At 42.9% G+C, this 25,419-nt stretch overlaps 1 protein-coding gene across 2 annotated transcripts; it reads right to left on the bottom strand.

Annotated features, from left to right (window-relative positions):
• Window positions 1-1,039: 1,039 nt before the first annotated feature.
• On the bottom strand, window positions 1,040-19,737 carry ak1 (adenylate kinase 1). Of its 2 annotated transcripts, none has more exons than XM_060912218.1 (7): window positions 19,479-19,737; window positions 7,001-7,031; window positions 4,960-4,995; window positions 4,634-4,797; window positions 4,288-4,404; window positions 1,352-1,543; window positions 1,040-1,133 (listed from the first exon to the last, which is right to left on the bottom strand). In XM_060912218.1, the coding sequence occupies exons 2-7, from the start codon at window positions 7,005-7,007 to the stop codon at window positions 1,065-1,067; spliced, it is 585 nt and encodes a 194-aa protein (XP_060768201.1). In that variant the 5' UTR covers window positions 7,008-7,031; window positions 19,479-19,737; the 3' UTR covers window positions 1,040-1,064. The 2 variants fall into 2 exon arrangements, with proteins under 2 accessions (XP_060768201.1, XP_060768202.1); XM_060912219.1 differs by having other exon boundaries at window positions 19,513-19,737.
• Window positions 19,738-25,419: the final 5,682 nt, after the last annotated feature.

The following is a 25,419-nucleotide window of genomic DNA, read 5'->3' as shown; positions in this document are numbered from 1 at the left end:
ATGTGGCAAAACTGAATATTTCCATTTCACCTGCTGAGCTCAGATAAGGTGAGCTACACTGAGGGGGAAAAAAATGATTTCACCACACAATTCATGAAAAGTATAAAAACTACATTTTGTCTTCCAAAGTCATGAAAAACCAAAGAGTAAGTAGATTTTTTTTTTTTTAATTTTTAATGCACATTTTTATTTATTCTGTTAAACTTATGTACAAATGTTATCACTGAGTCTGGGATATCACGTGAGGCAATGTGTGTATCATGTTTTTATAGAAGCCCGTTTATCTTTTCAGATAGAAAAGAAAGAAATGCATTTTTTCTTTATTTTTGAAAACAGATGTATGCTGAAAATTTGACTTAATATTTCAAAATTTTTCCGTGAAAGTTGTCAGAGATGTCAAGTTTCTATATACTGTATGAGCCAAATTTCTGAATTCGTATATTTCTATATACTGTATGAGCCAGAATTTTGAAACACATCGTTTTTAGATGGTCAGTCAGAACTTTGATACCGATTGTGGGGTTTCCCCCCCTTTTCTACCTGGTGGAAATGGGCATCCGTAATATTTTACATGTACAGTTAGCACAATGTGCTTCGTTATTACATCCATATTGTGCAACACTTCTAAAATGGCTTTTTAATATTCTTTCACCTGGTAGGAAGATTAAGAACTGATATATACGTCTCTGGATGTTAGCCTGCGGTACTGAAAAGGCAGGAAGTGTAGCGCGAATCGATCGCTGTGTGTGGACACATGGGTACAGCCTGTCAGAGCAAAACTACACAACACAAGACTAAACACAGCAGAAGCCCTTGATAACTGCACGCTCGGTGTAAACAGGAGCAAAGTGTTCTGAATACAAATCATGTTCAGTGTGAGAGAAAGTGCTGATGTGGTCTCCAGTGACAACGGCATGAACTATTCATTTAGGTGAAACCGGGCAGGCGGCGGCGTCTCCCACTGGCTTTACTGCGGATTTGTGTTTGTTTTCAGGTGTTTGAGAGAAAAATAAACAGAATAAAAACCCAGACAAAAGTGCAAAGTTCATCTGATCGGGTTTTCTTTACTTGAGATTATCGATTGCCTGGGAAACTTGTTTGAACACTTCATCCACAGCAAGCTCTGAGTCGATCTAAAAATAAACAGAAGGAAAATTCAAGGAAAGTCTGTTTTATGCTTTGTGATTTCAGCCATTGATTAAGATTTGTTATAAGATACAAGACTGTATAAGATCCTCTAACGATAGACCTGTGATTAATGAACATTACTGATGCAGAAAACAGGCTCGCATAAACAATGTTCATATCAACGTGGTATAATTCTGTAACTTCCTGTTAGAGAGTCGCTCACCTTCCTGACGATGCCACGGCTCTCGTAGAAGGCGATGACAGGCTCGGTGGCTTTGTAATAAAGGTCCAGGCGCTTCTTAATGGTTTCCTCGTTGTCATCGGCACGGCCGCTAGTCTCTCCGCGCTTCATCAGCCTCTTCACCATTGTCTCAGACTTCGCGTCGACGTAGAGCAACAGGGAAGGAGCACCGATCTTTAAAATAAATAAATAAATAAATATTACACCTGCTGAGACAGTACTGATGGATGTATAATGATAGAATAATAGTATAATGCAGTATGTCACATTACTGCCTGTTATGTCACATTTTCTGAAATACAGCAAACCATTTGTCAGAACTGAACACAGTAGGACTGATGCATTAAAAGCTTCATAAATATAGAAAGGTGTACCTTTATTTAAAAAAAAAATAGATCACAAAAAGACATGCATCAAGAAGTAAAAAAAGTGTGTAAATGTTTTCTAGGCATCAAACGTCTGCTGGTTTCCAAACAAATCTTTTCACAAAACCGCCTGATCGATCGATCGATAGATAGATGCCAGGCAAAACAAACCTCCCCCGGTAGCACTTATGGTGAATATGAAGGAAGATATCGTGAAAAAACGATTTTGACCTTGTGTGTGAACATCAAAAAAAAAAAAAGCCAAAGTCCTTCCCACGCCAAGTGGCGCCGATCTCCGTTTCTGTAGCCCTCAGCCTCTCACCTATTACATAGCTAGGGTTACAGTGGGGGGGCTAGTCCTCTGGTAACCACGAGAGTTTGATTCCCCACTCACATCTGTATTGCAGCATGCCTTGCCAGACGGCAGTAGGTACCATTTTTTTCATGATGGTCTTTAGTATGACCTGACCGTGAGTCGAACTCACGATCTGTGAACATACTTGGCCAATAAACATGGTTCTGATTCTGATTCTGACACCCCCTGCGACAGAATGTGTATGTCAGCCTCAGTTCAGAGGTTTCAGTTTTGAAAACTGTCAGAGGTAAGAGTAGAATATAACGTACAGACAGTGGAAGCTCAGTGGAACGCACTTTCCCTCTGTAATAAGCTTAAACATGTCTGAAAGCGATTTCTTTAGTCTAGTCCATTTATTTATAATTTATATTCATAGTAATAAATCAGGGGCGGCACGGTGGTGTAGTGGTTAGCGCTGTCGCTTCACAGCAAGAAGGTCCGGGTTTGAGCCCCGTGGCCGGCGAGGGCCTCTCTGTGCGGAGTTTGCATGTTCTCCCCGTGTCCGCGTGGGTTTCCTCCGGGTGCTCCGGTTTCCCCCACAGTCCAAAGACATGCAGGTTAGGTTAACTGGTGACTCTAAATTGAGCGTAGGTGTGAATGTGAGTGTGAATGGTTGTCTGTGTCTATGTGTCAGCCCTGTGATGACCTGGCGACTTGTCCAGGGTGTACCCCGCCTTTCACCCGTAGTCAGCTGGGATAGGCTCCAGCTTGCCTGCGACCCTGTAGAAGGATAACGCGGCTAGATTTAATGAGATGAGATGAGTAATAAATCAACAGGGTGGGGAAGTTATCATCAATGGGTTTAAAAGTGGATGTGGCTAAAACCCCTTCCTTTGCGTATGTAAACGAACCAAGAAATCATCTAATGACAGGAGCGTGTGCAAACGAGGCAGGTAGTGATCCAATCAGCGTGTTTATGGGTGGAGTCTTTCTGAGGCAGAGCTCCTGCAGTCTAAGCTCAGAGCTTTTTTTTTTTTACCTTTTTGGTCACCATGACCTTGACTTTGGCCGGATGACCCCCAAAATTTTGGAGGTTCTATTTGAGACCAATGCCCATCAAAAAGTTTCATGAAGATTGGCCCAGCCATTTTCCCTTAACATCGTTTACAAACAAACGTGACCGAAAACAATACCTCGCCCCCTGGTGGACTCCATCCCGGGCGAGGTAAATCTTCCATTTCAGAATAGCTGGGATAGGCTCCAGCTTGCCTGCAACCCTGTAGAACAGGATAAAGCGGCTAGAGATAATGAGATGAGAATGTACCATCGTTGCTGCAGAATATATCCAGTAGGGGAGCAGTGATGTATTAACAGTGTCTGGTGTATCACAGTGTAATTGAACAAAGCAAAGAAATTAAAAAAAAAAAACAAGATATTGTGCAACATATAAGCTGTCATTAGAATTAAAAAAGATCAACAATCGCCTGTTTAATTTCAGAGCACTTAAGAATCCCTTCGCCCGACTTCAGTCCCTCAACATTATATCTGTGTTTTATCTCATATCATCTCTAGCCGCTTTATCCTGTTCTATAGGGTTGCAGGCAAGCTGGATCCTATCCCAGCCGACTACGGGCGAAAGGCAGGGTACACCCTGGACAAGTCGCCAGGTCATCACAGGGCTGACACATAGACACAGACAACCATTCACACTCACATTCACACCTACGCTCAATTTAGAGTCACCAGTTAACCTAACCTGCATGTCTTTGGACTGTGGGGGAAACCGGAGCACCCGGAGGAAACCCACGCGGACACGGGGAGAACATGCAAACTCCACACAGAAAGGCCCTAGCCGGCCACGGGGCTCGAACCTGGACCTTCTTGCTGTGAGGCGACAGCGCTAACCACCACACCACCGTGCTGCCCCACTTTGTGTTTTATGTTCTACTAAATTTTTTTTCAGTGATAATACATTTAATTTGGTGTAAAAAAAAAAAAAATACATAAGATATTTATATCGTATCAAAAATAATTCAGGGATCCATATGTATCAACATATCTAATGTAATCCTTGATTAATAATTATGAACCAGCACATGATTTAGGTCACATGACCATCTTCCCAGATGTTAACTTTGTTTGGGTGTCCACGTGGAGCAAGAGTAGGAAGTAAAAGACAGTTTCTGAATACTGAATATAGAAATGAACGCCAACATAAATAGGTTTATGATCAACAGAATAATAAATATGCCCATCACCTTCTTCTCAAACTCCTCCCCCTGCTTGACCTCACGAGGATATCCATCAATCAGGAAGCCCTTGGACACGTCGGCCTTGGCGATCATGGCATCCTTGATCATGTCCAGTACGGTATCCTGTGTAACCGGGAGACAGAATCCATTATAGAGGGATGAAAAGCCACAAAGAAACCATTTTAATGAAACTTAGGTTTTTTAGACTTATGTTTCACCCATAACACATTACTGCATTATTGTGTCATGAAATAAAGCTAATAAATCAACATTAAGTACAAGATATAAAAACCCTCTTTGGAAAGTCAAGTTATCAAATGTGTTTCCAGGGTGGTTTTTGCTCTCATCTCACCAGAGGCACCAGCTCTCCCTTCTGCATGATGGCCTGGAGCTGTTTGCCCCTCTCAGAGCCGGACGCCACCTCGGCACGCAGCAGGTCTCCTGATGACAGGTGTGTGTAGCCGTACTTCTGCACCACCTTCTCACACTGAGTGCCTTTACCCGAGCCAGGGCCGCCTGAGGAGCATAGAAACCACAGAGTGGTTTAGAGGAAAGGAATCGAAAAGGAACTGAGCAGAGTCTATTTATTATGTGAGGAATAAAACCATAATGAGGCGTAATGTTCGAGTGAAATAATCACCGTATCATCATTGACAGATTCAAGTAATATTCACTCACCCACAACAAAGATGATCTTGGCATCCTTAATTTTATCTGGAAATAACAACAAATAAGATGGAATATGGACAGCGGAGTGCAAAAATTTTAAGCCGCACAGTTTCTGGAATATTTACTTGTTTACTGTCTATGTGACAACATAAATGACAGATAGAGAGAGAGTGGACCTCATATTATTAGATAACATTTATATCACATTTAGAAATGGTGATATAAACTTTAATATCGCAAAATAAACATGTGATCAGCAAAAATACTAAATATCTAAAACACAATGTCTTGCTGCATCATTATTATTATTATTGACTATTTCACGCTTACCAGATTGACACTGTTTACATTTGTAACAATTAACACTGTTGTGATTTAAATATTTTACTTCAATTAAAAAAAAAGTGACTTAATTTATTTACCCTCAGGATGTATTGAACGATTCCGCGCACAACAATTTCCCATATTTTTATCTGTTTTTATCTCCACCAACAACACGACAAATGAAGCTTAGTTTTTAAAAGTTCTGAGTTGTCATAGCAACAGAACCGACGTCAATCAGAATGCCTTGTTGAGTTACTTCCGCATTTATCCGCACAGTTACTAGCAAAGGTAATACGTCAATGTGTCCGCCATGTTGGATAGGTCGAGATTCATTTGTAAGTTCGTGTGGGTTTGTGAAAAGGCACTGATTTACATTCATAAAGTTTTCCGTCACTCGATTTATGTTCAAACGTTGCGACAAAATTGTTTTGCTGGATATATATATCTCAACGACATATTTTTCATAATTAATAATAAATAAATAAATAAATAAATAAACCACAGGTAAAAAAGTTGCAGTTATTTTTTTCCCCACTAGAGTGCGCGGAGTCGTCTGGACGAATCAGAAGCCGCCTTTTCATCCGGGTATTTTCGCACATTTCGTATGTTAGCGGCTAGCTGGCTAACTACAGAATATAAAGATACATACATACATAAATAAGACATACACTCTGGATAATAACGAAGTATTGAACTCTGAAAACGTGTCTTTATTAAAACGTCTAAAAATGCCATGAAAATTATTCCATAATCTGGGTTAGCTTTCTGTGTTAGCTTGCTAGCTCAGCTATTTCGCGAAGCTGCAGAGCGCGTGCGCAGGGTAGATGTAGATTTCAAACCGGAAATTGAAGATTAATGCAATAATGCAATTTAAATATGTTCAAGTGTGCATTAAAACTTAAAATATGTAGTTACATAAATCTTTTGACAATAAATATTGTCAAGTAAAAAAAATCAATAAATAAAAATACAAAAGTGGATGAAAAACGAATGGTCGGATTTACTTCCGAGTTTGACGAAGGTACGACAACGGTTCTAAATTGATTTCTTTGGATTTTTTTCAATACATTTTTTTTTCTGAACAAAGAAAACAACAACAACAACAATAATAATAATAATAATAATAATAATAATAATAATTTTTATGAAGCATCTCACTGCTTTTAGAGTTGATCTTTAAAAAATATGAAGGGAATTTTGTTCCTTCATCGTGTACTTTTCAATCTAAAATTGTAATATTTGCTTATTTATCACATTTCTTTGACTTGTATAGACGTCAACTGACTTTTTAAAATTTAGAACAAAGCCTTCATGATCTTTTAATAAATTGATCATTATGAATATGAAAGATCTGTTACTTTTAAGAAATATACATTTTTATCAGGTTGTTATATGGAATATTTGTTGAAACTTTGCTCATGTAAAATTGTCTGTTCGAATTATAATCGAATCTAAAATAATTTAGATGACTTTATTTGATGGTGAGTTGTAATACACGACTCTGTCCACTAGATGTCAGGAGAGACAAGAGGATTAAAGTCAATGTTTCATGTTGGCCTGTGTAGATTTTGTTTTGGATTTTTTTTTTTAATTATTTCTGCAATTTATCCACAATTTTTAAAATATCTTTTAAAGACAAGTTACACAAACAGTTTCATTCTGTAAACTGTAATTCAGTTACTCTCCTGGTTTATTAAATTATTCTGAAAGGAAAAGTCTGAGTTACCTGCCATGGTGAAGATATATTATGGATTTTCCTGTAGATGAGAGAGAAACAGATATTGAGTCAAGGCATTCGAGAAGAATTTTAAAAATACAGTAAACTTACAATCTGTTGGATTAAATCCTTCTGTTATATGTTTTATTTTTCTGTGGAGTGAAACTGTTTATTCCTGATCAGGATTTTTATTGCATTCTTAAGACTTTAACTGTTTCGAGAGCAGTGATGCCCCCTGCCACGCCCCCTGCCACGCCTCCTACACACTGAAACCCACGCCACAGCAGAGGAAGTGCAGTTGGGCATGATGTTCACAGGGCCATCAGTGCGTGTTATTCTCACAGGAAAAGCGTGTGTGTGTGTGTGTTGTAATTGGAAATGTTTTAGACTGACATGCAGCTAAAAGTGATCGAGGGATAAAATAATGTTTAATAGTTTAATAAAAGCTCCAGATCACTTTACTAAGGGATTATTAAAGACTCAATATGACGAGGGTTAAAAAGAATGACAGCAAAAACGGAAGGAAAAAAAGCAAGTGAAAAGACCCTGTTCTACAGGGTCGCAGGCAAGCTGGATCCTATCCCAGCTGACTACGGGTGAAAGGCGGGGTTCACCCTGGACAAGTCGCCAGGTCATCACAGGGCTGACACATAGACACAGACAACCATTCACACCTACGCTCAATTTAGAGTCACCAGTTAACCTAACCTGCATGTCTTTGGACTGTGGGGGAAACCGGAGCACCCGGAGAAAACCCACGCGGACACGCGGAGAACATGCAAACTCCACACAGAAAGGCCCTCGCCGGCCACGGGGCTCGAACCCGGACCTTCTTGCTGTGAGGCGACAGTGCTAACCACTACACCACCGTGCCGCCAGAGAGAGGAGAATAATAGAGGGAAATAAAGAAAAAAGGAAGAGAAAAAATGAGAGAGAGAGAGAAGAAAAGGGTCTTCAATAAAGGGGGAAAAGGAGCTGATCTGAGAACACACACACACACCAGAACTGAGCAGCACGTACAATTATTTAAATATCAGTGTAAAATATATTATGTAGAATGTGTGTGTGTGTGTGTGTGTGTAGGGTGTTGGTTCCTGGGTGCCTCAGGATGGCAGGAGTAAACTGATCTCTCGGCTCTTGTGTCTGCATACCCAGGTCATGTGACCTGTGCTGGCATTTATAACTTTGTGTGTGTGTGTGTGTGTGAACTCTGAAGGCAAGAAATGTGACAGGCACTGGAGCTGATAAATGAACAATGACCAAGAGTCACTGTTGCAGTTTATATTCAAAACTGTAAAAACAGAATAAACCCCTTGGTGTTGTGCTGCTCCAGGGAAATAATCAGCGCCAGGGTGAAGTCACGGAGTGATGTCACTGCTATCACACTGGCATTGATTTGTTATCTCTCACAGCGCATCCTGACGTGTTTTATTCCTCTTACACCACAGCAAGTCACAGATCAGTGTTTTATTGATTAAAGAGCATCATGTGGTACTTTTTATCCATTTATAGTTCCACTTTTAGTTGTTGAAAGCTCATGAAAAAAGTCACTTCATGTTCTCACGTTGCAGCTTTAAACGGTCACACCTTCGCTTTTCATAAATGGTTACTATGGAAACAGTGGATAAGTACAAATATAAATATGTGAGAGCTGCTGATACAGGAAATGAATCAGCACTTCTGACCAATCAGAGTCCAGGATTCAGCAGCACCGTAGGGAATGTTGTGTCGAATCCAAACGGAGTGGAACTCAGTATTGTGATAAAGTGAGTTAAGTGTGTGTGTGTGTGTGTGTGTGTGTGTGTGTGTTTACACAGTGATACACATCGCCGTAACATCTGTGTGACCTTCAGCTTATCAGTCATCAGTCACAGGCGACATGCTTTCAGATTACGTGTGAAGTTCAAACTTTCCTGAAGTTTCATTAAAATGCGAAAATAAAATATTTCAACATCAAACGTAGAAATGTGTCGACATTATTCATCGATATCTTCATAAATCATCTCATCAGGCTTCGTGAAAATCTCTACTCTGAGTTTTACTGGAACAGGAGGGAATATTAATGCTCACTGAGCAACAGGCCTTTACACGTTGTTTTGAGCCACACCCACATGCAGCTCCGCCCTCTGGGTTAACAGGAATGTGGCGCCGTGAGTTTGGCGATTCTCATGGTTTCTCCTTATGATGATTGTGAGACCTGTCAAAGAGGTGGAACCTCACAGTCACCTGTCAGTCACTGTAATGGACAAGACCGAAATCTCGGAGTGACAGCGGTGAGTGAAGAGTGAGTGGGCGGAGCTTGGACAGACCGCCGTAGGTTTGAGCTACAAAACAGAAACAAAAAAACTGCAGACGCCTCCATGTTCATCTTCTGTTAGCAACAAGCTGGTGAGCAAACCGTCCTGAGGGATGTAGAGCTTCCTCTTCAAAGCAGTGAATAGTATAATCACAGGGGAAAGAAAGAAAGAAAGAAATGTCAGAGAATGGCAAGGAAAGAAGGATAAATAAAAAAGAAAGAAACAGCGAAAGAAGAGAAAAAGCAGTAAGAGAGTCAAACAGAGAGAAATGGTAGAGAAAAAAGGATAAATAAGAAAGAAAGAAAGAAAGAAAGAAAGACAGGAGTCAGAGAAATGGGAGATAAAGAAAGAGAAACAGGAGAGAAAGAAGGATAAATAAGAAAGAAAGAAAGAAAGAAAGAAAGAAAGAAAGAAAGAAGAGAGTCAGAGAAGTGGGAGAGAAAGAAAAGTAAAAAAGGAAAGAAAGAAAGAAAGAAAGAAAGAAAGAAAGAAGAGAGTCAGAGAAACCAGAGAAAGGAGGATAGATAGATAGATAGATAGATAGATAGATAGATAGATAGATAGATAGAGTCAGAGAAATGGGAGAGAAAGAAATGAGAGAGAAATGAGAAAGAAAGAAAGAAAGAAAGAAAGAAGCATCAGAGAAATGGGATAGAAAGAAAAATAAAAAAGAAGGAAAGAAAGAAGAGAGTCAGAGAAACTGGAGAGAAAGGAGGATAGATAGATAGATAGATAGATAGATAGATAGATAGATAGATAGATAGATAGAAAAAAGAGTCAGATAAATGGGAAAGAAAGAAAGAAAGAAAGGAGAGAAAGAAGGATAAATAAGAAAGAAAGAAAGAAAGAAAGAAAGAAAGAAAGAAAGAAAGAAGAGAGTCAGAGAAATGGGAAAGAAAGAAAAAATAAAGAAAGAAGCATCAGAGAAATGGGATAGAAAGAAAAGTAAAAAAGAAGGAAAGAAAGAAGAGAGTCAGAGAAACTGGAGAGAAAGGAGGATAGATAGATAGATAGATAGATAGATAGATAGATAGATAGATAGATAGATAGATAGATAGATAGATAGAAAAAAGAGTCAGATAAATGGGAAAGAAAGAAAGAAAGAAAGGAGAGAAAGAAGGATAAATAAGAAAGAAAGAAAGAAAGAAAGAAAGAAAGAAAGAAAGAAAGAAGAGAGTCAGAGAAATGGGAAAGAAAGAAAAAATAAAGAAAGAAGCATCAGAGAAATGGGATAGAAAGAAAAGTAAAAAAGAAGGAAAGAAAGAAGAGAGTCAGAGAAACTGGAGAGAAAGGAGGATAGATAGGTAGATACTGTAGATAGATAGAGAAACGGGAGAGAAAGGAGGATGAGAAAGAAAGAAAGAAAGAAAGAAAGAAGAGTCAGAGAAATGGGATAGAAAGAAAGGTAAATAAAAAAGAAAGAAAGAATAAAAGAAGAAGGTGAAGAAAGGCGGTGGAGTGTGGAGTCAGTGTTCCAGAGTGAACATGGCCGTATGGTGACTGACCTGTCGCTCATGTCACAGTCCTTTCTGTGCCATGTTGGGCGTCGCCGATCTCCGTATCTGTAGCCCTCGGCCTCTCACCTACTACACAGCGAGGGTTCCAGTGGGGGGCGTGTCCTCTGGTAAGCATGAGAGTTTGACTTCCTGCTCACATCTTTATTGCAGCGCCTCACCAGATGGCAATAGGTTCCATTTTTATGATGGTCTTTGGTACCTGACCACGATTAGAACTTATGCTCTCCTGGTCGAGAAGCGAACACGCTAACCACGCTAACCACTCGGACAACTCGCGGTTCTCAGCCGTATAAACTCAGTGTAAGTTGTGTGAAGGTCGGCGCTGCTGCTGTGTTTACTGTTGATTCTGTGAGCCGCCATGTTGATTCGTCATCCCGCGCTCAACTCGGGGTTTGAGGAAACCGTCCTGAGTTTCCGAGCAGGAATTCCAGATTAATGAGGTGTTTTCTTTCCTTTTTTTTTCTGGTCACAATGCAGCATAAAACATGCGGGCGTGGTCAGGAGCGGAATCCAGAACATTCTCCACAACTTCCATGCTGTACAGCTCCTTGTTTTATCCTTGTAAGTGGTGAATACTGTAAATAAAATGGAAGTATAAAGTGACACTCGGTTTTCTGCTGTGGTCTCGGATCGATTTCAGATTTATTTTGCTCGCGATCTGCCACCACCCTCTTCAGTGGAAGTTCTCGCGGTGGGAGTTTAGTGGCTGTTTAGCGCCACATGGCCGATTCTGCTCACGCTGTCGACCTTTAATGAGGTTACGTTAGAGGAGTTAAAGAGGAGCACGGAGCAGCAGATTTATGTGTGTGTCAGTGACCCTGCCACTTTATAAAGGTCACCTCGGCTCCTGAGTCAGCAGCCAGCGCTTTGAGAACCCAGGTTTTACCAAGTATGGAGCCCGAGGCTGGGCTGCTCGGCACGAGGGGCAGTTACAGTGAGGGTGTGGGGGCAAGAGTGAGACTGACGCCTTCGTCATGGACAGGAAGTCACAGTCGAGTTACATTCGAGTGTCACAGATGAGTGGAGCAGATGGTGTGACAAAATTTACACTGCTGCTGCTGTCACTGTGGACACACCGAGCACTTCACCTGAGGTGTGGGAATATATTCTACTGCTCTCAGCTTCAGGAGCAAGGAAAAGAGGAGGAGCAGGAAATGGGAAAGAAAGAGAGAGAGAGAGAGAGAGAGAGAAAGAAAGAAAGAAAGAAAGAAAAATAATAAGCAAAGAAGAAGGAATGGGAAATGTGTGTGTGTGTGTGTGTGTGTGAGAGAGAGAGATGGGAGGGAAATAAAGAAAGTAATGAGAGTGAAAACAGAAAAATGGTGTACAAAGAAGAACAAAATAAAAAGAAAGACAGGAAGAAAGAAAAGGAAGTAAACAAAAACAGAGAAACAGCCAAAGGAAAAAGAAAGAGAGGAATAATAGATGAATTAATAAGAAAGGGAGAGAAATAGAAAGAAAGAACTGAAAGGAAAGTTGGAGAAAGAAGGATAAAAATAAAAAATAATAATCATAAGCAAAGAAGAAGGAAGGAATAAGAAGGAATAAGAAAGAAAGAAAGAAAGAAAGAAAGAAAGAAAGAAAGAAAGATGGGAGATAAAGAAAAAGAAAGAGAGAAAAAAGGAAAAGAAAAAAGGAAAAACTGAGAGAAACAGCCAAAGGAAAAAGAAAGAGAGAAATAATAGAGGAAGTAATAAGCGAGGGAAAGAAAGAGAGAGAGAAGGAGAACTGAGAGGAAAGTTCGAGAAAGAAAGATCAGTGAAAGAAAAAAATAAGAAAAAAAAGGATTTAAAAAAGAAAGAAAGATGAAAGCAGATAAAGGAGGTGAGAAATTCAGAAGATTGCGAGAGAAATAAAGAGAGGAAAAAAGGAAAAGAGGAAATAAATGAGTGTGACGTTTTTGCAGGAAAAAGGCGTTAAATCTTTTACACCCTTCATCACCATCCTCAGGAACCCGGTCCGGGTGGTCGTGGATCCGGAGACTGTCCTGGAAACACTGGGCAGGAGGCGGGACCAAGCCCTGGACAGTACACACCCACACACCATCACACCGTCACGCCATCACACCCTCACACCTTCACGCCCTCACACCTTCACGCCCTCACACCTTCATGCCATCACACCCTCACACCTTCACGCCATCACACCCTCACACCTTCACACCATCACACCCTCACACCTTCACGCCATCACACCCTCACACCTTCATGGCATCACACCCTCACACCTTCACGCCATCACACCCTCACACCTTCATGCCATCACACCCTCACACCTTCATGCCATCACACCATCACACCCTCACACCTTCACACCATCACACCCTCACACCTTCACGCCATCACACCTTCACGCCATCACACCTTCACGCCCTCACACCTTCACACCATCACACCCTCACACCTTCACGCCATCACACCCTCACACCTTCACGCCATCACACCTTCACGCCCTCACATCTTCACACCCTCACACCATCACACCCTCACACCTTCACACCATCACACCTTCACACCTTCACGCCATCACACCTTCACGCCCTCACACCTTCACGCCCTCACACCCTCACACCTTCACACCATCACACCCTCACACCTTCATGCCATCACACCCTCACACCTTCACGCCCTCACACCATCACACCCTCACACCTTCACACCATCACACCCTCACACCTTCACGCCATCACACCCTCACACCTTCACGGCCTCACACCATCACACCCTCACACCTTCACACCCTCACACCTTCACGCCATCACACCCTCACACCTTCACGCCATCACACCTTCACGCCCTCACACCATCACACCCTCAAACCTTCACACCATCACACCCTCACACCCTCACACCTTCACGCCATCACACCCTCACACCTTCAGGCCATCACACCTTCACGCCCTCACACCTTCAGGCCCTCACACCTTCAGGCCCTCACACCTTCACGCCATCACACCTTCAGGCCCTCACACCTTCACACCCTCACACCTTCACACCCTCACACCTTCAGGCCCTCACACCATCACACCCTCACACCTTCACGCCCTCACACCATCACACCCTCACACCTTCACGCCCTCACACCATCACACCCTCACACCTTCACGCCATCACACCCTCACACCTTCACGCCATCACACCTTCACGCCCTCACACCATCACACCCTCACACATTCACACCATCACACCCTCACACCTTCACACCATCACACCCTCACACCTTCACGCCATCACACCCTCACACCTTCAGGCCCTCACGCCATCACACCTTCAGGCCCTCACACCTTCACACCCTCACACCATCACACCCTCACACCTTCACGCCCTCACACCTTCACGCCCTCACACCATCACGCCCTCACACCTTCACACCATCACACCCTCACACCTTCACGCCATCACACCCTCACGCCTTCACGCCCTCACACCTTCACGCCCTCACACCTTCACGCCCTCACACCTTCACACCCTCACACCTTCACACCATCACACCCCCACACTTTCACACCATCACGCCATCACACCTTCACGCCATCACACCTTCATGCCATCACGCCATCACACCTTCACGCCATCACACCTTCATGCCATCACGCCATCACACCTTCACGCCATCACACCTTCATGCCATCACGCCCTCACGCCATCACACCCTCACGCTGTCACACCCTCACACCCCCACACCGTCACACCTACACACCCTCACGCCATCAAACCCTCACACTGTCACACCTACACACCCTCACACCTTCACGCCATCACACCCTCACAGCTTCACGCCATCACACCCTCACACCTTCATGCCATCACACCCTCACACCTTCACACCCTCACACCTTCACGCCATCACACCCTCACACCTTCACACCCTCACACCCTCACGCCATCACACTTTCACGCCATCACACCCTCACACCTACACACCCTCACGCCATCAAACCCTCACACTGTCACACCTACACACCCTCACACCTTCACGCCATCACACCCTCACACCTTCATGCCATCACACCCTCACACCTTCATGCCATCACACCCTCACACCTTCATGCCCTCACACCTTCACACCCTCACACCTTCACACCATCACACCTTCACGCCATCACGCCATCACACCTTCACGCCATCACACTTTCACACCCTCATGCCCTCACGCCATCACACCCTCACGCTGTCACACCCTCACGCCCCCACACCGTCACACCTACACACCATCAAACACTCACACTGTCACACCTACACACCCTCACACCTTCACGCCATCACACCCTCATACCTTCATGCCATCACACCCTCACACCTTCACGCCATCACACCTTCACGCCATCACACCCTCACACCATCACACCCTCACACCTTCATGCCATCACACCCTCACACCTTCACGCCATCACACCCTCACACCTTCACGCCATCACACCCTCACACCTTCATGCCATCACACCCTCACAGCTTCACACCCTCACACCCTCACACCTTCATGCCATCACACCCTCACAGCTTCATGCCATCACACCTTCACACCCTCACACCATCACAGCTTCACACTTTCACACCCTCACTCCCTGACACTGTCGCAGCCTCACACCATCACACCATCATACCCTCACACCCACACACCATCACACTCTTACACTGTCACACCCTCACACGTCACACCCTCACACGTCATACCTTCACATATTCACACCTTCACACCCTCACACCTTCACATCTTCACACCCTCACACCCTCGCACCTACACACCATCACACTCTCACACCATCACACCCTCGCACCTTCACACCCTCGCACCTTCACACCATCACACCATCGCACCATCACACCCTCACACCGTCACACCTTCATACCCTCACACCATCACACCTACACACCCTCACACTCTCACACCATCACACCTACACACCCTCACACTCTCACACCTTCACACCATCACACCCTCACACCTTCATGCCATCACACCCTCACACCTTCACGCCATCACACCATCACACCCTCTCACCCTCACACCTTCATGCCATCACACCCTCACACCTTCACGCCATCACACCCTCACACCTTCACACCATCACACCTTCACGCCATCACACCGTCACGCCATCACACCTTCACACCATCACACCTACACACCCTCACACCCTCACGCCATCAAACCCTCACACCTTCACGCCATCAAACCCTCACACCTTCACGCCATCACACCCTCACACCTTCATGCCATCACACCCTCACACCTTCACGCCATCACACCCTCACACCTTCACACATCACAGTTTCACACCTTCATGCCATCACACCTTCACGCCCTCACACCATCACAGCTTCACACTTTCACACCCTCACTCCATCACACCTTCACACCCTCACACCATCACAGCTTCACACCTTCATGCCATCACACCTTCACACCCTCACACCATCACAGCTTCACACTTTCACACCCTCACTCCATCACACCCTCACACCATCACAGCTTCACACCTTCATGCCATCACACCTTCACGCCCTCACACCATCACAGCTTCACACTTTCACACCCTCACTCCATCACACCTTCACACCCTCACACCATCACAGCTTCACACCTTCATGCCATCACACCTTCACACCCTCACACCATCACAGCTTCACACCTTCACACCCTCACATCTTCACACCCTCACACCTTCACACCCTCACACCATCACAGCTTCACACCCTCACTCCTTCACACCATCACAGCTTCACACCCTCACTCCCTGACACTGTCGCAGCCTCACACCATAACACCATCATACTCTCACACCATCACACCCACACACCATCACACCCTTACACTGTCACACCCTCACACGTCACACCCTCACACGTCACACCTTCACATATTCACACCTTCACACCCTCACATCTTCACACCTTCACACCCTCACCCCATCACACCCTCGCACCTTCACACCATCACACCTACACACCCTCACACTCTCACACCATCACACCCTCGCACCTTCACACCTACACACCCTCGCACCTTCACACCATCACACCATCGCACCATCACACCCTCACACCGTCACACCTTCATACCCTCACACCATCACACCTTCACACCCTCACACTGTCACACCTTCACACCCTCGCACCTTCACACCATTGCACCATCACACTCTCACACTGTCACACCTTCACACCCTCACACCTTCATATCCTCACACCTGGGGCGGTTCAGTGTCTTCATTCCACCAGTATGACTTCAGAGTGCGGAGGATACCCGTGTCTTTTTATGAACTTATTTTATAAATAGACAATGTTTGGCCATTGAGTTCACACACACACACACACACACACACACACACACACACACACACACACAGGAGATGAACCAAACCCCCTCTCAACCCTTCACCCCCAAACTGCTGACAGAGCCGCGCCCTGATTTAGAAAGGCTTTTAATAGAACTGATCCCAGTCGCTGTGTTTGCCTTTCACTCACCACCTCATCATCACCACAGCACGACCATGTGGACAACTAATCAGTTACTCACTCATGCCACAGCAAATGTACACACACTGTATTTTATCTATTAAAAAAATGGGCAATTTGTGTGTGTGCATGTGTGTGTGTGTTTTCCTGCCTCACACTCTGGATACCCTGTGACTGTACACAAGATAAAGTGCTTAATGAGCATGAAGAAATTAATTAATGTCACTGTCTTTTCCTGGAAAGAAAGAAAGAAAGAAAGAAAGAAAGAAAGAAAGAAAGAAAGAAAGAAAGAAAGAAAAAAGACAGGTGAGGACAAAGAATGGAAGGAAGAAAATGAAGAAGAAAACAAAGAAAGAGGGATGAGGAAATACAAAAAATTGAAGAGAAACAAGCAAAAGAATTTTAGAGAAAGAGTAAAGAAATTTTAAAAGTTAGAAAGAAAGAAAGAAAGAAAGAAAGAAAGAAAGAAAGAAAGAAAGAATTCTTTAGAAAGAGTGGAAGAAACAAAAAACAGAAATAAAAGAGAAAGATGATTAAAAATAGAGAAAATAACAGATGAAAATAAAAGAACGAAACAAGAAAAAATAGATGAGGAAAAAAGAAATTATAAGAGGAGAAATCCTGAAAAAGAAAGAAAGAAGGAGGTGAGGACAATGAATGGAAGGAAGAAAATGAAGAAGAAAGCAAAGAAAGAGGGATGAGGAAATGCAAAAAAATAAATAGAAGTAAGCAAAAGAATTTTAGAGAAAGAATACAGTTTAAAAGTTAGAAAGAAAGAATTCTTTAGAAAGAGGAAGAAAGAAAAAAGAAATAAAAAGAAAGATAATTTAAAAATAGAGAAAATGACAGAAGAAAATGAAAGAAACAAGAAAAAAAATAGATGAGGAAAAAATAAGAAAATATAAGAGGAGAAATCCTGAGAAAGAAAGAAAGAAAGAAAGAAAGAAAGAAAGAAAGAAAGAAAGAAAGTTGAAATAAAAAGAATAATTATTTAAAAATTAGAGAAAATGAAAGAAGAAAAAAGAAAGAAAAAATGAAATGAGGGAAAAAAAGAATGAAAAATCAAAGGAAAAAATACTCGGAGAAAGTAAGAAATAAAAAAGGAAACAAGAAAGAAAGAAAGCAATCAGGAACGAAATGAGAGAAAAAAATGAGAAGAAAGAAAGAATCGCCAGTTGTTGTTGTTGTTGACGTGTTATTGTTGCATTTTTACACCGAAATGCCCACAAATTACATATTAATTTATGCAAATCTGTAAAACAGCGTGGCGTGTTGTAACACTCGTATAAAAATGCAATCATTAGCAAGAAAATCAGCTTGAAGTTTTTTGCAGTTTTTCCAAAATGAACACGTGAATAAATAAATAAATAAATAAATAATTCTTTACATAATGTTGAGGGTTTTGGGGGGTTATTTAAAAATAAACGCTCCGTTGGGATCAGTTCCGAGCACTTGTTTATGCACACTCGCAGACTCATGCGTTGTGTAGTACGTACACATGCTATCGTGCGCTCAGTGCACAGTGTGGATCCCGTCACCTGATGCCACCTTCTCCTCACTTCATCTAAAAAAAGTCTTCCTTCTCCTGCAGCTGTCCACGACACTGCGACACCATCGCTACCCCAAACTCTTTAGGAATCCCTTTTGTGGTTTGATTTGTTGCCACGGCAACAGCGGCACCACCTTTAACAGCACGGTGAGCGTGTGACATCTGAGCGGAAAGCGAGCTGGCCTTCTTCACAACGACAATCTACAAACATGTACGAGCCTGTTGTCTCTGATCTGAGCGCGATGCTGTTGGCTTGTGTCGCGAGTGTGCTCAGAGTGATTGAGAGCACGACATAACAGTGAGCAGCGAGCGTGTGATATGAATGTCAACGTCCATTTCAACGTTCATGCAAGGTGTCTTCTTCTGGGTGACTCGTTTTCATCCTCAACTCGTTCTCATCACCTTAACGACTCCAAGGGCATTGGTGTCCCAACTGTAAAACACACCACTCGATTTGCATCCCTTTCTGTTTTTTCCACACAAGTTCTAACTGTATTTCTACTTCCTGTATGGACGACACACTATTTCTGTCTCTCAGGTTACATAGTGCCTGATCTCAGCATGTCTCTCTGAACCACACCATAATCCTGTCGTAATGCCGTCCTCTAATCTCTCTTCTGTGTGCGTGTGTGTGCGCGTGTGTGTGTGTAGTAATCTCTCTCTTACTTGTGTGTGTATATGCGTAGCGTCTCAGCCTTACGTCTCTCTCTCTCTCTCTCTCTCTCTCCGTCTGTCCCGGCGAGTCTCAGCGCGAGTCTCCCTGCTGCACCGCACCCCTCCTTTCCTCTCTTCTTTCTTTATATAGACCAGCACAGATCACACTCTCGCACAGCCTGCTGGGAAATATGAGGAGGGTTTTTCCTGTGTGTGTGTGTATGTGTGGTCAAGAAGGGAACCCATTCTTCATGATCCTGGAGGAGGAGTTACAGTGAACAGAGAACAGAGAAGAAGGAAGGTATTTGTGTAATGAGGAAGAGGCTGGACTGACAAACAGGAAGTGAAAAGAGTGGTGAAAAGATAAACAATGTGTGTATGAGAGATAGTAAATTAGAACAGTTTTCTAAGACAGTCTCATCTTAGAAAAATACAGTGGTTTGCATAAATATTCACCCCCTCTTGAACATTTCCTCATTTTCCGAGGACCACATTGGAAATACGTGCTTTCACTTTCATGTGTTATCCTGGTTCTTAATGTCTTTCATATATATTTGTATTTGTTATATGTTTTACATTATTTACCGAATAAATCAAATCAAATAAAAAATCATTTTGTATTGTTACAATTTGGAATCGATTTTTTTTTCTTCACCATTCAGAAGGTTGTTGTCCTTCTGGAAGGTGAAGCTCCACCCAGTCTCAAGTTTCTTGTAGACAGGAACAGGTTTTCTTCTTGGATAGTCCTGAATCTTTTTCATTCATCTTGCATCTCGGTGTCAACCCTGACCAGTTTCCAAGTCTCTATGACACGATGCTACCATCACCATGCTTCATGGTGAGCAATGTTGGGTTTCTACCAAATGTTGCACTTTGTTCAGTTCAATTTTGTGAAACTTGTATTTTCATATACAAACACTATAACATCCAGCTTTGTGGAGTGTCCAGGTAATTATCATTCTGTAAACACCTTCTCAAACGACTTCAGAATTACCCTTAACCTCTTGGTCACTTCTCAGACTAATCCCCTCTTTACCCTGGTCACTGATTCTTGGTGGACAGCCTCTTCTAGACAAAGTCATGGTTATTCCATAATTTCTTCATGTTTTAGTAATGAATTTGCTGGTGATGCACAAAGACTGAGGGCTTTTTTCTTTTCTTTTTTTTAAATCAAACCCTTACCGATCTGTTTGTAGTTACATTTAATGTTGTGGAACTTCCACAAAACATTAATAATGACTTCCTGTTGTAAATAAACAGCCATTCGTTCACCTCCTCTTTGCAGCTGCACAAATGCCAGAGTTAACATCATCCGGTTCACCTACCATCACCTGGCAGTTCCACGAAGGCACATATGGCCACATTAGCTTGTGTGGCTACCACCATCCTTCTGATCCATTTGCCATCAGCAGTGGTGTTCAGCAGGGATGTGTTTTCTGGCTCCATCTCTTTGGACTGTTCTCCAAGATTCCATGTCAGATCTTAGATCAGGAGTTTTCTTGCAAATCAGGACTGATGAGGAGCTTCTTCATCTTGCAAGACTCAAAGTGAAGACAGAATGTTCAGAAGCCCATACTACTTCATGAGCTGTAGTTTGTGGATGACTGTAACTTGGTAGTTCATTCACATGAAGACCTCCACCTGATTGCGAGTCATTTTGCTAGTGCAGGCCAGACCTTTGGCCTGACAGTCAGTCTATACTGTAAAAGACTGCTCCTGGCACTATTTACGATGAAACATCGTATCAAACCAAAATAGTTTCCACTGACAGCAACTGACTAAATGGAGTCAATAACTTTTGCTACCTGGGCTACATTATGACATCCTCAGGATCACTGGATATGGACATTGAGTCAAGAATTGGGAAAGCATTGGGAAAGCCATTGGACAGCTGGAAGATCAAGTAAGTGTGGTTCTTAAATCTAGCGGCGGAGTATATGTGGGGCAATGCTACGTCATGTAAGTGGCACTGTATTGATTTCATTCACCATTTGTGCTAGCTAAGATGGCCAACACATACACCCTTTCCACCAATGTGCTAGTTCTAGCCTGGTGCTGGTTCAACTTGCGAACCTTCTAAGAACTTCAGTGAAAAATGGAGGCAGTGTTGTGTGTGAAAATCCCAGGAGATCAGCAGTACCAAAAATGTTCTGGTATAAACTGGTACCAGAACCCATAAATCTACATTTCGTTCAACTGCATCATTCTGGTAAAGTTGCATTTTATGTTTATGTGTTTGGGCGGGTCTAGAAGACAAAAGAAATATTATGATAAATAAATAAATAAAAAATTGTTCTTGGACCTCTTGCGTTCTTGTAATTTTACAGAAAGATTTTTGGATGAGGTATAACAACAGCTCTGTAAATTTGGGACTTCCTTCCATTCCAGCTCTCCTTTATAGATCTTTGTGGTGGGGATTCCCGTGTCACCCTGCCTGAGAAGAAGCCTGCTCTTTGCACTACTGCTTTCCTGGCGCTAAAGAGACAGCTTCTGTTCAGCACCTCTATTGTTTTGGATAGCTGGAGAACAAGTGGTTGAGGGGGCGGGGCACACACAGCAGCAGTGTGTTAAAGAGGCGCCAGTCTCTGCCCTCCAGCAGAATCAGGGGAGGAGAACATGTGCTCTCGCTCTCCCACTCAGAACATGTTCTCCTCATGTGAATCAAGCACTGACTCATTTCTCCTGAGAGCACCAGAGAAGACGGCGTATCCAGACTCCCCTGCTTGCCTTCGGGTAGACACTATGGAGACCGCCGAAAGAACCACCACACACCTGATTGACCCGCCCAGGTGGCTGAGTTCTCCCTCTACAACACCACTGAGCACTCCCTGCACACCTTTCCTCCTCACACTCCCTCACCCTGTTCCTACATCATTAAAATAAAAGAACACTCCCTCCACTAGTTCTGGGTCCTGGTGTGTGTATTCTGCCCTCCACAGCCGTGAGTTGCCACACGTTACCTGCTCAGTGTGGAACAAACAAACCCTAATGGGAATGAAACCATCATCATCATCATCCTTCAGGATGGACGGCGAGCGAGAAAATTAATTAATCAACACCTTCTGATTAGAACTCACCAACACTGTATATAAACATCACTGAAAAGGAACCATAGTGTAAAATGTTACTAGAGTAATGTTCAGCATTATCCTTGTGAGAAATGTGAGAATAAAGTGCAGGACTGAACTCAATTGTGCAATAAAGGCCAAATGTACGAATCTAGCACAGGACGTTTCATTAATCCCAAAGGTCAACATCGAACTCACACACTTGGGTAACCGCCAACACCATGATCCTAACCCAGATACAGTGGTGCTTGAAAGTTTGTGAACCCTTTAGAATTTTCTATATTTCTGCATAAATATGACCTAAAACATCATCAGATTTTCACACAAGTCCTAAAAGTAGATAAGAGGGGTGTTCACACGGCAACTTTTACTCCGGTGTAGCACCGGGGCTGCCCCGGTAGAGCGTTCACACGGTACAAAGTTATACCGGTGTAGCCCCTGAAAGCTGCTTAAACCGGTGCAAATCTAACCCTGCTCGGGAGGTGGTTTAAGAAATTTACTCCGGAGTAAATGCTAGTTTGCGGGGCAGCACCGATATAAAACGGGACGTCTGAACGCTACAGGGGTAGACTCGCTACGCATGAGGAGAGTTGATTACATACGGGCATTGCATAACTTGCATCCTGGTATTTTGCGCTTCCAAAATGGCGAATATCAACAACAACAGAACTGCGTGTCTTCCAGTGTTGCCAGATTTGGCAGTTTTAAGTGCATTTTGACGGATTTGAACATATTTTGGGATGGAAAACGTCAGCAATATCTGGCAACACTGGTGTCTTCATTCACGTTGTTTTCCCGGCGCTTGGTGATGCCATGACAACCGGGAAAAAGTACAGTTTCACGCATGCGCATATTTCATTTCCGCATTATTACTATCGGAAATGATAGTAATAATGATAGGAAATGATAGTAATAAAAGGAAATATCAACTTTATTACTATCAAAGGAAATGATAGTAATAGTTTTTGCTACTATAACACGGTCGCAGAAACTGCCGTGTGACCGCAAGTGGGGCTGCACCGGTGCTAACACGCTTCTCTCTAGTAAGCAGGGTTGTGACGTGTGAACGCTGCGCAAAATTTACACCGGTGTAAGATATATCGCAACAAAATACATCGGTGCAGCATCGATGCAAATATGTGCCGTGTGAACACCCTAAAAGAGAACCCAGTTAAACAAATGAGACAAAAATATTATACTTGGTCATTTATTTATTGAGGAAAATGATCCAATATTACATATCTGTGAGTGGCAAAAGTATGTGAACCTTTGCTTTCAGTATCTGGTGTGACCCCCTTGTGCAGCAATAACTGCAACTAAACGTTTGCGGTAACTGTTGATCAGTCCTGCACACCGGCTTGGAGGAATTTTAGCCCGTTCCTCCGTACAGAACAGCTTCAACTCTGGGATGCTGGTGGGTTTCCTCACATGAACTGCTCGCTTCAGGTCCTTCCACAACATTTCCATTGGATTAAGGTCAGGACTTTGACTTGGCCATTCCAAAACATTAACTTTATTCTTCTTTAACCATTCTTTGGTAGAATGACTTGTGTGCTTAGGGTCATTGTCGTGCTGCATGACCCACCTTCTCTTGAGATTCAGTTCATGGACAGATGTCCTGACATTTTGCTTTAGAATTCACTGGTATAATTCAGAATTCATTGTTCCATCAATGATGGCAAGCCGTCCTGGCCCAGATGCAGCAAAACAGGCCCAAACCATGATACTACCACCACCATGTTTCACAGATGGGATAAGGTTCTTATGCTGGAATGCAGTGTTCTCCTTTCTCCAAACATAACGCTTCTCATTTAAACCAAAAAGTTCTATTTTAGTCTCATCCGTCCACAAAACATTTTTCCAATAGCCTTCTGGCTTGTCCACATGATCTTTAGCAAACTGCGGACGAGCAGCAATGTTCTTTTTGGAGAGCAGTGGGCTTCTCCTTGCAACCCTGCCATGCACACCATTGTTGTTCAGTGTTCTCCTGATGGTGAACTCATGAACATTAACATTAGCCAATGTGAGAGAGGCCTTCAGTTGCTTAGAAGTTACCCTGGGGTCCTTTGTGACCTCACCGACTATTACACACCTTGCTCTTGGAGTGATCTTTGTTGGTCAACCACTCCTGGGGAGGGTAACAATGGTCTTGAATTTCCTCCATTTGTACACAATCTGTCTGACTGTGGATTGGTGGAGTCCAAACTCTTTAGAGATGGTTTTGTAACCTTTTCCAGCCTGATGAGCATCAACAATGCTTTTTCTGAGGTCCTCAGAAATCTCCTTCGTTCATGCCATGATACACTTCCGCAAACGTGTGTTGTGAAGATCAGACTTTGATAGATCCCTGTTCTTTAAATAAAACAGGGTGCCCACTCACACCTGATTGTCATCCCATTGATTGAAAACACCTGACTCTAATTTCACCTTGAAATTAACTGCTAATCCTAGAGGTTCACATACTTTTGCCACTCACAGATATGTAATATTGGATCATTTTCTTCAATAAATAAATGACCAAGTACAATATTTTTGTCTCATTTGTTTAACTGGGTTCTCCTTATCTACTTTTAAGACTTGTGTGAAAATCTGATGATGTTTTAGGTCATATTTATGCAGAAATATAGAAAATTCTAAAGGGTTCACAAACTTTCAAGCACCACTGTACCTCCTGAAGATTAGTTTGCTAAATCTGTTCACCAATTAAATGAGCACCTCCAGAATTACTGGCATTGTTTTCAGTAGTGTAGTTTTTCATATTGTTTTTAAAATTATTGTCACCCTTACAGTAATAACGTTTCATGCTGGTTTCAAAATTATTGGCACCCTTACAGTAATTATGTACTGTATCTTCCTATAATGTGTAGCAAAGTTTTGGAGGCTCT

Source organism: Neoarius graeffei, chromosome 28, assembly GCF_027579695.1.
Source record: "Neoarius graeffei isolate fNeoGra1 chromosome 28, fNeoGra1.pri, whole genome shotgun sequence".
Classification (NCBI taxonomy): Eukaryota; Metazoa; Chordata; class Actinopteri; order Siluriformes; family Ariidae; genus Neoarius; species Neoarius graeffei.
Note: the sequence above shows the minus strand (reverse complement) of the source record. Positions and strands in the feature narration are given on the sequence as shown.